General features: G+C 40.5%; 1 protein-coding gene across 1 annotated transcript; it reads left to right on the top strand.

Moving 5' to 3' along the window:
* The first annotated feature begins 7,750 nt into the window (after positions 1 to 7,750).
* Positions 7,751 to 14,643, top strand: LOC125381109 (sodium- and chloride-dependent GABA transporter 3-like). The gene is made up of 7 exons (XM_048397328.1): positions 7,751 to 7,887; positions 8,412 to 8,544; positions 9,013 to 9,147; positions 9,742 to 9,845; positions 10,663 to 10,787; positions 12,207 to 12,319; positions 14,515 to 14,643. Exons 1-7 carry the CDS (start codon positions 7,751 to 7,753, stop codon positions 14,641 to 14,643), a joined length of 876 nt encoding a protein of 291 aa, XP_048253285.1.
* The last annotated feature ends 287 nt before the right edge of the window (positions 14,644 to 14,930 follow it).

The raw sequence follows: 14,930 nt of genomic DNA, 5'->3' as shown, positions 1-14,930 counted from the left end.
TGTTGTAGTTGTCAACGCACATGGTGGCCATACACGCTACTGAACTTGTGTGCCATCAGATTCTCGTGCTTGGGACTTATGATTTAAACTGTTGATGTTATTACCGAATACCGTTGGTGCTTGGAACAAATTATGGTTACCACCGTTAATTAAAATCCTTCTTTAGACATTAATGATTAAAAATTACCTTCTCTGATACATTGGTCCGTTGTATATCATATATGGGATAACCTTTACAAATGTGAAGGTTTTAATTTTACTCAGTATATATCTGAAAATCTACATTTTATATTAATATTCTTCACATAGCTTCATGATAGCCAACACTGAAGTAAACTGAAACCGCACATCTTTGAAGGTGAAATTGAAATTAAAATCAATTGAATTAAAATAAGTGATCTCATGTTTTATTGTATGACACAATTACTATACGTCTTGTGTTTGTGAAGGGTGCTCCGGTGGAACACTATATTGAAGTATGCGAGTTAACATCGTCGTGTTGCAATGGAACCAGATTTATGGTTGCTAAAGCATACGTGTAGTCCTCTGTATGAAAAGTCTTAAAAGACCAGGATTCAAAAAGGTGAGAGGACAAAACAAATATCTTATAGCAACACTAAGGACAGAGCTCAATCAAACCTAAAAGCGCCGTGATGATTTATTGGGGTAATTTATTCTTGTTTACATGTGTATGCAATATATGTATACACTCATTCAATGTCTAACATGCGTCAAGAACTCTAAATGTCAACCAAAACAACATATATTGTTACAAATCGGTGTTTGGAATCTCTTGAATACGCAGCAAATTTAGATGTATGTCCATTGTAGATTAACGGAAATAGTTTTTTGTTGTTTGTCGTTTAACGCCGCACTCAGCAATGTCCGAACTATATGACGACGCTTTCGAAACGAGGTACAGTGATGAGCGAAATGACATTGTGTGAATGTGGTATCGTTCCTTTTGCATTATACGGCAGTGGTAATGCCATTATTCCTCACGTTTCATTACTTCCACATTGATCAAATGAAATAGATATATGTGACATATGGCACCTTGTTTCGATCTTGTGAAACAAAGATAGAATATTGCTAAAAGCGAATATTGCTAAATCCATACGCTCTCACTCACCGAAAGGTTCTATAAATGAATCATTGACACATCAGACCTGTTTCAGAAACAACATTTCAGGTGAAAAAGGTCAAGATTAAAAATATATTGAGCTGCCCCAGACATGTGAGTTGATAATATATATATAGCCACAAACACAAGCTATAGCAAGTCAATTGTACACCTGAAAAAGCACGGGAACATATGGTAAAAGTAAAAAAAAGTAATTGCATCGGACATCATTTTTGGCACTGATGCGTCAAATTTTGATTTGTCCTCCACATGTCTACCATAAACTGTTTTGAAAGCTTTACTGAGGCCTTGAATGTTGTAATCGTGATCAAACGTTGTTTGATCAAGAGTCGTATGACACTCTTTGAAATATTGGTAGAAAGATCATGCTCGATTGTACCTCAACAGTTGTGAAATGTATACACCAAGAAATTCAATTTGGTCCAAGCATATGTTCTCTGAAAACAGCAAACGTCATGTTCACTCGTATTAGTCTAATGTGAGTTAATCAGTAATGGTAACATGCGCTCATCGTGTTAAAAAAACCTCGAAGCCACAAGAGGCAGCAGCTCCAATCTTGACGTGAATATGGCGTCAATTTCTACATGTATTGCGATATACACGGATATGCCCATCTGCCGGGAACAAGCTGAATCTTCGCTTTTCTTATTGGAACACCCGTCCGCATTATCCATTTTGACAATGTCGTAAGTTCTTGCCAATATCAGTTTGTTACTGTGATGCTGCTGTGTGTACACAATTTCTTTAACATCGCCTGTATTACCTTCTTGCAGCAGGCGACCGCGTCCGTGTTCTGGAGGTAAAGCGTCCACCCGGAGAGCGGAACGTCCGGGGTTCGATCTTCGGCCGCGTCATACCAAAAGATGGTACTTGTTGTTACCCTGTCTGGCGCTTGGAATTAAGGGGCTAAAACAAGGACTGGTCGGCTCGGAGTCAGTATACTGTGTCTGAGTGGGGTATTCATGTTAAACTGCGGCATGGTATCTCAGTGAGCTAGCACTATAAATCGGCATCAGTCCGAACGAGTGTTATCGTGTACATAGTTGTCCCAATTCGTTGAAAATTCGTTACATTATTTTAAATCCATTTTATCAAAACTACAGCTTATATTATAATAAAATATTCCCAACTTAATCTTATATACAGGTATATAAGATTAAGTTGGGAATATTATTATATACCTAATTATACCTATTAAGGCAAACTTGTGCCGAAAAGTATATAAATGGATCTCTGAAAATCAGTGATGACACCAGTTGTTCGCGAAAAGGGTAAACGCGCCTTGTCCTACCCGTATACCCCAAATAATTAATATGGAAACTGATGAAAAAGACGTCGGTGGATGGTATCCAAAAATATATCCCCAAACGACAACTGTGGGAGATATTTCACAAATATTATGTTTGTTATAATTTTCATTTTGCAATTACAGTCCTGTGTGTGTGCATGAGTATCATTTCCTCATAATTAATTTGATTTATCCCTCTCTCAGGACAATTCCGTATACTGCTCTGAAAGGTCTTGGTTTATCAATACCATACTCATTTCTAAGGTTTCACAGAAGTGGCTAAAACAGAGGAACTTCCTCGTACCGAGCTGACCTCAACACCAAGCTAACACGTGTAATAACTAAAATACTGTTCAACGCGGCATTAAAACAGACTCTTCACGCTAAGGATGCGGTGCTGGGTTCGTGGTTTAGGCTTTCGTTCGTTATGCAGGAGGCCGCGTTCGATTCCTCACATGCGTAAAATGTGTGAAGTCCATTTCTAGTTTTTGCCATGGTTTTGCTTGAACAATGCTAAAAGAAGCTTCAAACTAAACTCACTAACTCACAATCACGACAGCATACAACTAATAGACATATTTGATACAGGTTCTGGTCTCGGGTTCATCATCTACCGAGGGGCTATCGCCCAACTTCCTGTGTCTCAGCTGTGGGCAGTCCTCTTCTTCATCATGCTCTTTGTGATGGGAATAGATTCTCTGGTATACAATATTAATAACGTTGTGATATTCAGTACATCCAGTACAGTATGCGCAGTGTAGTTGATAGGTTAACCAACAACTCAGGACAGTACAGATTCCAGGGTTCCCCCCATCCGTAGCCTATGTGCACTGTAGTTGATCGGTTAACCAACTCAGGACAGAACAGGTTCCAGTGTTCCCCCATCCGTAGCCTATGTGTAGTGTAGTTAATAGGTTAACCAACAACTCAGGACAGAACAGGTTCCAGTGTTCCCCCATCCGTAGCCTATGTGCACTGTAGTTAATAGGTTAACCAACAACTGAGGACAACCGATTCCAGGGTTCCCCCCATCCGTAGCCTATGTGCAGTGTAGTTGATACTAGGTTAACCAACTCAGGACAGAACAGGTTCCAGTGCTCCCCCCATCCGTAGCCTATGTGCAGTGTAGTTGATAGGTTAACCAACAACTCAGGACAGTACAGGTTCCAGTGTTCAGATTACACCACAGAATATACAATATATCACGAGTTTCACACATTGCTTCAATTCATTATTTGACTAAAACAGACAAAAGTCACCAGTACAACAACGCGACCGTGTGTATTCACGGATAATGGAGGATACAAAATCGTGAAAGAGAGACGATGAACCTTGTCCATCTTATATGGATTATGGTTTTGCATTGCCTTCAGCAACGTTCCATCAATCACGGCAAATTGACACCAGGAGTGGGCTTCACGTTTTTTACAGACCGTCGTCATATATCTGGAATATTGCTGAGTGCGGCGTTAACAACAAACAAACTTATAATCTACAGTTGAGACAATATACTTATGCCATAGCTTTAAAGTGGGATTCAAGGGGAATAGTCTAACTTTAAATAAATTATGATCCAATAAAACATAAACAGTATATAAGTATATAATAACATTCTAGTTAGTGAGTTACATACTCGTAACCTGAGCATTTTTTCGGCAACACACCGACTCATTCTAGTGACGGAAACGATGGAACGCCGATCACCATTATATGATCACCAAGAATCACCAATATATATAGCACCTATTCCACACATCTATAGTAACCTATAAATAGCTCAGCCAAATCATCAAGGATGACTGGCAGTTTATCGCCACTCTTTGATGACAGCTATTTGGTAAAGTCTCCCGTCGCCTGAATCGTTTTGACGCAGTGTTCTTTGAATAAGCGACAAAACCTTTCCACATTTATAAGAAATCTCTGCCAAAAACAGAGGCGATTGTACGATTCCGACCGCCATGAGTATGTGTTTATGAATCACTCTCAAAGAGTGATGACACCAGGTAAACCTAAACTGACCCACCGGTGACACTCATCACAAACACAGAAATTTATGAGCCACTATGAAATACACATGTAGTGATGATACCAGGTGTTCGCGAAAAGGTGAGCGTATCCTGTCTCACCGTTGGCACGCCACACAAACCCATGCAAAGGCAGGTGACCTGAAAAAACGGGAATATGGTGTACAAGTCAAAATAGGCAATTGTATCGGACATTATTTCTGTTACTGATGTGTCAAATTTGGAAATGGCCTCTACGTGTATTCATAAAACTTTTTTAAAGCTTTACTGATACCCTGGATGTTGTAATCTTGATCAAACAACAACAGGAGTTGTATAACGCTCTTCGAAATCTAGGTAGAAAGAGCCTGCTCGTTTGTTCCTCAAAAGTTTTGAAATGTAGACGCCAAGGGCTGGAGCTGCAGGATTATTGCTCGACATGAAGGGGAAGTTGACAATTGGAAAGATGAAGTCCACCCTCTTGTCATACAGTCTTGTGGAGCGTGTTTTATCACTCTGAATGTTTAAGCATAGAAGTCAGTGTATTACTACGCACACGTAACCTTTGCACACGTAATTGCTTATAATAATGACGACATTATTCAATCCATATGGTGTGTTATTACCAAGGATGCTACAATCAATTCCAAAATAAAAAAAATGTGGTGGCCTCCATTTCTTCATCAAAGTGCTATCCTTGAACTAATAGCAAACAGAAACCTTGTCAGCTTCTTCTAAACCATTTTGTCATCTAAGCTGAAGTTCCAATGTACAAATGTACAGTGTTAACTATTTGATTTCAACTTCCATATTCTTTGAATGTGACTTTTCGGCACAGATGATATAATATTAATCAGTCAATTGCTTGAAAGAATACAGAAGTTACCACACAGCAAGTGCAACCAATGTCAGTTCAGTATATCTTAAAGCCGCTGGAAGACACCATTCTTAAAAAGCAAACCAAACAAAGTATACAACCGAAATGTTTCTGAGAATGATGCAATGTGCTGTTATAATTTACTCAAAATGATATACCGATTAAATTATCAGTACATTTTGAATACGTTAAACGAAATGTTATTTGACCACTTTGAATATGCGGGTTAGATGTTACATAAATTTAACAATTATAAAAAGTACAACTTGTAGACCAGATGTTGTAAATGGTTTCAGATTACTATGCGCACGTCAGCAAGCTATACTAACCAATGAACAAGTTGTGCCTTTTCTTTAATCAGTCCCAGTCAGTGCCAATCTTTTATTTGTCTACTGCCAGGGAACATCTGAACAACCGCCATCACAAGTGCTCATTGTGGATCTAAACATGGCGGAGAGTGAAATATTTCTGGACGATGTCTGTCGCAAAGAGAATAGAAACAGTTCAGTAGCAGCCAGAGAGGAATGGACGAGAAAAAGAGAGTACATCCTGTCGCTCCTTGGGTTCACTGTGGGCCTTGGGTCTCTGTGGCGATTCCCCTACCTTTGTAACAGGAATGGCGGTGGTCAGTATGAAACGTGTATTCGCTCAATTTGAAACTTTATAAATCTTAGGGACCATGAGCTATTAAAATGTTAACGTGTTCCAAATATAATACCATGCCAGTGTTAGATAACGCTACAGACATTATGCATACCGTGAACATTGATGTTGAGCTATACGTTGTGAAGGATATGAACTTTGAGATGTCCATGTACGATCAGTAAGCGAGTTGTAAAGATTTGCAGTTATTCAGAGCATTAACAACATGTAATTCACAGACACACAACCTCTCAGATATTCAGAAGCTAACGTTTTCCAATCACACCATGCAAGTGTTATATAGCGCGAAAAGACATTATTCATATACAATATGTAACAATATTTGTATCTTATTAATTCAATAAGTGTGTATTTCGTTTTGGGCAATATGCATTCTTATTACTTTTTATAATGTGCTCGTTATAAAAGGACCGGTGTTAAAAAGACGCATTTTGTGGGCAAATGGACATTCCACTGTAATGCAACTCATTCATGTGTTTGATAATAGTCAACGTTCCGTTAATGCCGCGCAATAGTCCAGCGGTTCCAGCCTTCCCTGTCTACCTTTCTCTTTTGAGGTACAATCGAGCATTTACAAGAAAGTGGTAACAGGAGTATGCTGTGCGGCGTCAGGCAACAAACCTGTTTATGAAGGGTGTGTGAGTGGCGGGTACAACCGGTAGGGCAGGACGTGCTTACCCTTTTCGCGAACACCTGGTGTCATGACTGATTTTTTATTAGATAATCGAGATTGGTTATTCTCTGGTGGTGACCTTGTACATTTACTACGGTGACCATTGGGTGAGAATGATGTGTCTTGTGTCTTGTCGTCATTTGTTCTACTTGTGGCTCATGTCGTTGTTGACAGGTGCGTTTCTCATTCCTTACTTTATTGGAATCATCAAGTGCTCTGTCCCGCTGTTTTTACTGGAGATCACCATCAGCCAGTTCTCAAGCAGGAGTGCAGCACACGTGTGGGTCCTCTGTCCTCTGTTTAAAGGTTAGCTCGATTGTTGCATCGTTGCATCGTTGCGTCGTTCATTACCTAAATGTTTGTCGGACATAGGAGTGTAACTATACATCCTGTGCAGTATGTACTTGTATTTCAATATAAAAGATATGAGTTCCATTATCGAAAAGATTGAATTTGTTAGACAGTGAAATAATATTATCATGCAGACAGTGATAAACATTGTTTGTTCCAGGTATCGGTATTTCTCAGGTGTTAGCATCTTCATTAGGAAGTGTGCTGTACAATGTCATAATTACCTGGTCCATATATTACATCTACACGTCCTTCTGGTCCGTGTTACCATGGACAACGTGCGACAACTGGTGGAACACTCCCTTGTGTGTCAATAGGCTAGGGAACGTTTCATCCATCAACGAGACCCACGCAAACACAAATGTATTAGACGACCGCCTTGTCTACTCAGCATGGAGAAAGTCGAATGTAACATTGACAGCATCAGAAGAATTTTGGCAGTAAGAGAAAGATTGAAGCATACATAGTAAACTTCCAGACTACTATTGGTGCCGGGAATAAATGTGGAATAAATGTGGAATAAATGGGTAAGAAAATGCTCACACTTTACGCGAACACCTGGTGTCGTCATTGATTTAGAGTGATCCAATCATATTATTGTGAACGCGAATGATTACGGGGAATTGGCTCTTGGGGGAATCAAAGACAAAATCGGCATCACTGTCCCAAAACGTTTTATGCTCAACGTATAAACAATAAACAACAAAGACACAATGAGCGGAATACCTGCTCTGACAACACAATCAGGGCGATGAGCGGACCTTCCAGCTCAGGCAAACAGGACATAAGCGGAGCTCCAGCTCAACCGCAGGACGTTAACTACGAGCGGCACATCCTGCTCCAGGTCGTCCTTACACCAGCGCTTGGAATACCAAGCTACCTAACCGTGTAATGGTAACACATATATAGTAATGAACGACAATGGGCAGACAAAGAGACAATGGCGTTGCTCGGGACATGTGACATATGGGCGTGATGAACCGACACAGCTCATGGGGTCAACAATTAAGGCAATAAATGTCATACTATAAATAACAGGAATTAACGGGAAGTGATATGGTAGTCCAGGTTGACTGACAGTCAATATACAATGAAATGTTGGTGAAGATTAGAACGGAGATTAGCGCCTAATTAATAATGACAATTAAGTCGTGGAGTTATGTCATGGCTACAGGGTAATTAGCCTTTAGAATCAAATGTTCTTGGACTGATGTCCAAATCAGTCTCAATGCTTATCTTCATCGCTTTTTTGCTTCCGATGGAATCTTATTCGGCTGATAATCGAGACGAGTTTATTCTCTCGTGTTGACGTCTCATATTATATATGCAACAACGTCACTAACGTTTACTGACACACTCCGACAGACTGTGAATAAGACAAACATATGAAACCGTTCCATTTACTGTGACAGATATGGCACTCTGAGGGTGTCCAGTGGAATCAACAACTTCGGGTCAGTCCAGGTTCATCTCCTTCTCTGTAACCTTGCTTCCTGGGTTGTAGTGTTCCTCTGTCTCATGAAAGGCATCAGGTCTGTAGGAAAGGTAAGAACCGCCATTCGCGAAGCAATCACCTCACTGATTTCATTATCTGATCTATTAAGTAGATCCATGGATTCCTGAATAGAATTGAATTAAATTGGTTAAAAGGCAAAGTAATGTGTACCAGCATATCTGAGAACGGATCACATCACCTTCTCCCAAACATATAATGATCGACGCCTAACCTATACGTCTTATAACGGCGACTAAAATGGATCGAGTGGTCAGGCTTGTTGACGTATTGCATCTAACCATGCCCCGATGGAGTCGTCCTTTGCTCGGGATTTCAGTCACTGATCCAGACTCGATTATTTAAAAGCTGCCATGATTTTGATATGGCTGACACATTCCTGACTGATGCATAAAGCAACATTCACACACGCATTCACTCGCTGTAACAGTATGTTTAGTGGTTTCATAATTCTGGGTTGAGTGTTGTCCTCACTTGATACTACAGGTTGGTATTTGCAGGTGGTATATGTGACTGTATTGGTGCCGTATATCCTGCTGACGATGCTGCTCATAAGGTCGTGCATGATGCCGGGATCAGGGGAGGGAATACTGTACTTCTTACGTCCAGACTTCTCACGACTCGCTTCTGTTCAGGTAGAGTTCGTAATGTTTTTGTCAAAATAATGTATGTTGAAATAATCTTTTCTTTCATCAGATTTCGCAATAGTTCTCTGCCTTTGTTCTTCAGGGTGTCATGTTCCCCTGAACACCAATCCTTTGTAGCCGTTCCATATTGCCCTTTCTCAGATGTGTATTAATTATTTATCTTTAATAATCTTGATGACCACAATTGATATCGATAAGCACCCTAAGTCCCGTATAAAACCTAATCCATCAAAACACAGACTGTGTAGTAACATGTGTGACTGTCGTTCCCCATATGTGGATGTGTACCGGTTTGACGACACTGTACATATCTGAACTCGTATATGAATTTCGTAATAACATTTTATTTTCGTTCATCGTTACTTATGAATTTTTGTCACAGAGTCCTTTTGAATGAAGTACCAACACATTAACTTTAGGCAAATTTAAATCATCTGACGGGAAACGAGAGAGCAAAGATAGAGACATATAGTTATATATCTTTGCTATACAGTGCTCAATTTACTTTCATATATAAAGACTATTATTACGACACGTCTCACAGCTCTTATAAGACAACATCAATGACCTTGTATTGTATAGGTGTGGTTAGAAGCGCTGCTCCAAGGTTTCTATTCAACGAGCGTTACGTACGGCGCACTCATCACCATGAGCAGCTACAACAACTTCTACAACAGACCTTTGAAGTAAATTGTTATGCTTAATTATCTTCTAAGTGAGTGAGCTGGGTTTAACGCCGCTTTTAATGTGGGAGGAAAGCCCGAAATGATTCAGATCTCAGACGTTAACCAGTTCGGTGAAACCCACGAGCACGGGTATGGTGCTAACAAACCTAGAAACATAATTGGGGCGAACCGGGATTCGAACCCACAATCAACGGTTTCTGGTGTGCCCAAGGGCCGCAACTCTGCACAGCGAATCGCGGCGCCTTAGACGACTGGGCCACCCGTGCCCCCAGTTAACTTCAAAAATTAAGTTCGTGGTCTTTAATGATGAGTAACACATGTGAAACTCCACGCACTTTATATTGTATTAAAACTTTTCAGGTCTGCTGTGCTTCAATGTTTGTAATAGAGATACTGGCGTTTATGATTGAGGTGAAGTGATCGATATTCCACCTGCTGTTTGTTACGATACTCAGCTTGTGTGAAATTGGGGAAGATCCCATTATGTAGCGTATGCAGATTCCTTGACGGAGACCAGTATATAAAAGCGACAAAAACATTCCGTAATCACAGTCCTGCACGACTCCTACTATATCATAAGCATGTGTTTATGGATCACTATCAAAATGTGTTCCCGAAAAGGATGAGCGTATCCTGCGTACCAAACCGGTGGTATCCGTTACAAATACATGCAAAGGCGAGTCAATTGCCCAAATGAAAATACACGGGAACAGATGGCACAAGTCAAAACAGGAACCACATTTGCGCCAGTCTCGCTTGTTGGTAAAATTTGCATTCGAAAAGAAGACATCAACTATTTGGATGTCTTGTATTTCAGAGACGTTGTGTTAGTTACCGTCATTGGTGAAGTAAGTAGTATACTCTGTGGTCTTGTGGTCTTCTCCACACTGGGCTTCATGGCACACCAGGCGCAGATACCGATATCAGAAGTTGTATCCTCAGGTAAATATATCTGTTGCTTACTTATTGACCCATACATAGATTTCATTGACAAGTGTGACAAACTGTCACAGACATGTGCATGAACTTTGATTGAGATTGATCAAACAGACGAGGTGGCAACTGAGCTGTCTCTTCATGTTCACAACAGCTACGCCTACTCGTAACATTAACACACTGTTTTGTTCCAGGGAATTACACTTTAAAGAATGGGAAGACAGTTGTAGAAGTGTCCGTCGGTTGTTATACCTTGTAAAGTGGGAAACCTGACACAAGTTATGGTTGGAAAAGTACCAAATGAATGAGTGAGTGATAAAGTAAGTATGGTTTTACGCATCAATGTTCCAGCACCAGAAATGGGCTCCACACATTCTACCAATATCGGAAATCGAACCAGGGTCTTCGGCGTGACGAGCGACCGCTTTAACCACTTGGGTAACCGACCGCCCCAGTACCAAATGAGCTAACCATGAACACCACGGTGTGGTGACGGCACCAGGTGCTCGCAATAAGGGTAAACGTGTCCTGTCCTAACCGATGCACCCGCCACAGTTTACATACAAATATGTGTTTGTTCCCTGATACCACACAGAAGTAATAAACTAAATAGCAATGGACATGTATACAAGCAAATATGATGAAAAACCACGTCTGTGGCTGGTATCCATAAATACACATGCATACCATTTCAAACGATAACTGTGGGAGATATTTCACAAATCTTACCTATTAAGCCAAACTTGTGCCGAAAAGTATATGAATGGATCTCTGAAAATCAGTGATGACACCAGTTGTTCGCGAAAAGGGTAAACGCGCCTTGTCCTACCCGTATACCCCAAATAATTAATAAATTATGGAAACTGATGAAAAAGACGTCGGTGGATGGTATCCAAAAATATATCCCCAAACGACTACTGTGGGAGATATTTCACAAATATTATGTTTGTAATAATTTCCATTTTGCAATTAAAGCCCGTGTGTGTGTATGGGTATCATACCCTTATGATTTGGTTCAATATTCTCTCAGGACAATTCCGGGTACGTGTGGTCAGCTGGGCTTAGGCACCGAAATTAGAGATGTTCGCCTTGAATATCGTTCTTGGTTTGTTGACAACATAGCCGTGTTCTAAGGCTTCACCAAAGTGGCTAAAGCCGAGGAACTTCATCATCCCGAGCTTTCCTCCACATCAAGCGGACACGTGATTCAACTGAAATGCTGTTCAATGCGGCGATAAAACAGACTTTGTAACACATGAGCTGCAACTCTGGAGGCCGGAGGCCTGAGTTCTATTCTTGAAATTGGTGCAATGTCCATTTGTAGTGTTCACCGAGGTGATATTGTAATTAGCGGCATAAAACTAAACTCACTCACTCACACTCACGACAGCATACAACTAATAGACATACATGTATCTGTTGCAGGTTCTGGTCTCGGATTCATCATCTACCCAGAGGCCATCGCCCAGCTTCCTGTGTCTCAACTGTGGGCAGTCCTCTTCTTCATCATGCTCTTTATGATGGGAATAGATTCTATGGTATACAATATTAATAACGTTGAGATATTATTAGATGACTCTTTCATGACACGTTAACCTGCTGTTCAAGGGCGTTTTAATGCTGGAAGGAAACTGCACTACCAACTTACACTTAACCGTTGTGAATATGTACAGTGCCTGCAAAACGCAAGTGCCATGTAAATGATAACTGAACAGTAGTGAGTGAGTAGTTTTTCGCCTCATGTAGCACCTTCTGTTCAAGGAAGTTTTAATACCAGATGGAGTGAGTGAGTGAGTGAGTTGGGTTTAACGCCGCTTTTAACAGTTTTCCAGTTATATCAGGGCGTGTCAGCTTAATGTGGGAGGAAAGCCCGAGGTGATGCAGGTCTCAGACGTTTACTACTTCCGTGAAACTCACGAGCACGGGTATGGTGCTGACAAACCTAGAAACATTATTGGGGCGAACCGGGATTCGAACCCACAATCATAGGTTTCTGGCGTGCCCAAGGGACGCAACTCTGCACAGCGAATCGCGGCGCCTTAGACGACTGGGCCACCCGTGCCCCCAATACCAGATGGAAACTGCACGATTAATTACAATTAGATATGTGTGAAATATGTACAGAGCTTGCAAAACGCAGATGCCATCATTAATGTAAATGCTTATTAAACAGTTGTTAGTGAGTGAGTATGGGTTTACGTCGCTCTTTGTAATACCCCATCAATATCATGGCGAGAGGACACCAGTAATGAGCTTCACTTCAATCTCGTAACAACTTGATATTCATCATCACCATCATGTAACCATTACCACATTGCTACTTTGTAAAACTGCTAAAGTTAACTTCGTACTTTCGCAGTTTGGTCTAACGGAAACGACCACAGCTGGAATCATAGAGGCGTGTCCAAAATACCTTCAACAACGACGAATGTGTGTGACTGCTGGCGTGTGTCTACTTAGCTTCGTTGTGTCCATTCCCTTTGTAACCGAGGTACGTATATCTCACTGCGAAACCTGTTCATTAGATTAAGATCTGAACTCAGAACAAATTTGACCTTCCCTACAAAGCACTATCCCTATGACAGGCTTAACGTTTGGAGGAATAAGATATTCTGAGACTTCTTCTGACATGTTTATTCAACACAAGGAAATATGTTTATGATTATGAATATTATTATGACTGATAACTAGCCTATTTATATGTGTCTACCGTGTTGCAAGTCTGATTGACATTTCAAGACGAATAACAAAGGTGAATTTGTATACCTGTAGGACCAAGTGTGCACTGCATTGACCTACATCCTACGGAAAACATCTTCGTAATGTTCAAACATTAAGTCCATAGCGTTCTATCACCACTAAGATCATCCTGATGCCGTTAAAACTCATCTAAAAAGCCTGCCTTGTCCTTGTCCGAAACATGGAGTGTTGACAAGAATGGTATAAGACGCATCCATGCGAACATTTTGAAAGCTTTGCTCATTTCTAAAAGTATGCAGATTTAGTGGACCCTATCATACTTCATCCTTCTACAATCATGAATACTGCATTGTATGTTCATTGTTTTGTCATCAGATGTTTATGTCATATAATGGAACGGAATACAGTTGAGTGATGTGCCAACTAACAGGTATCGTCTTATCCGTATCGAATTATCCACGTTTGATTTGTGACAGGGGTGTGAATATAAGCGACAAAAACATGTCCATGATCATACGAAATCGCCATCAGACGAGTCCACTGAATGATTCGGACTATAACATAAACATATATTTATGTGAATCACTGTCAAAGAGGCGACTAACGGGATCGGGTGGTCAGACTCGCTGACTTGGTTGATGCATGTCATCGTATCCCAACAACGTGGATCGATGCTCATGATGTCAATCACTGGCTTGTCTGGTCCTGACTTGATTATTTACAGACCGCCCTCATATAGTTTTAATACTGCTGAGTGTGGCGTTAATCAACAAACAAACAAACTATGTCAAATAATGATGTTTTTGGAATCCTTTGTATCTTTGCGCATTATTTCAAACTGTTGAGGTGGTTTGACTGGTCCCTTTTATTAGAGTTCATTTAGGTAACACTGTGGAACAGAAGAATGTGCAAGAGAAGATACAAAATTCAAAGCATAATATGTTATTATGATACTGAAGGAGAACCATCTCTAGTGCTTCTGGAGTGGATTTATCTCTTTTAAAATATAAACCTCATATTATCCTCTATGCAGGGTGGGATTTACCTCTTCCAACTGATGGAATGGTACGCCTCCTCCTTTAGCACACTGCTCATTGGCTGTCTCGAGTGTGTCGTCATCAACTGGATCTATGGTAAAACCATGTGGCACAATTTGCGATAAGTCAGAAACACTCTTTTTATAAGCTGGACATGCTTATCCCGTTCGCTAACACCTTGAGACATCATTTTGCATTTTACAACAAGTGGATTCTATGCCCAATGTAGACTGATTGTTCTTTTGCGTTGACATTATATATATTTTATGTTGTATTGGCACAGTATTGTCAGAACTGTGTAGATGTAATGTTTGTGAGCTGGAGAGTTGAGGATCTCATTGCCTCAGTTGCGTCCCTTTGGCATGCCAGAATCTTATGACCACGGGTTCTAAACATATTCGTCCCGATGAAT

This window comes from Haliotis rufescens, unplaced genomic scaffold, assembly GCF_023055435.1.
Source record: "Haliotis rufescens isolate VD_foot unplaced genomic scaffold, xgHalRufe1.0.p SCAF_17, whole genome shotgun sequence".
Classification (NCBI taxonomy): Eukaryota; Metazoa; Mollusca; class Gastropoda; order Lepetellida; family Haliotidae; genus Haliotis; species Haliotis rufescens.
The sequence above is the reverse complement of the archived record's forward strand: the minus strand, read 5'-3'. Positions and strand labels throughout refer to the sequence as shown.

Coding starts and splice junctions, on each gene's coding strand:
- LOC125381109 (XM_048397328.1), top strand. CDS start 7,751: ATGAGCGGACCTTCCAGCTCAGGCAAACAGGACATAAGCGGAGCTCCA. Junction 9,846..10,662: donor TTCTACAACAGACCTTTGAA/GTAAATTGTTAT, acceptor CTTGTATTTCAG/AGACGTTGTGTTAGTTACCG. Junction 12,320..14,514: donor TGATGGGAATAGATTCTATG/GTATACAATATT, acceptor TCCTCTATGCAG/GGTGGGATTTACCTCTTCCA.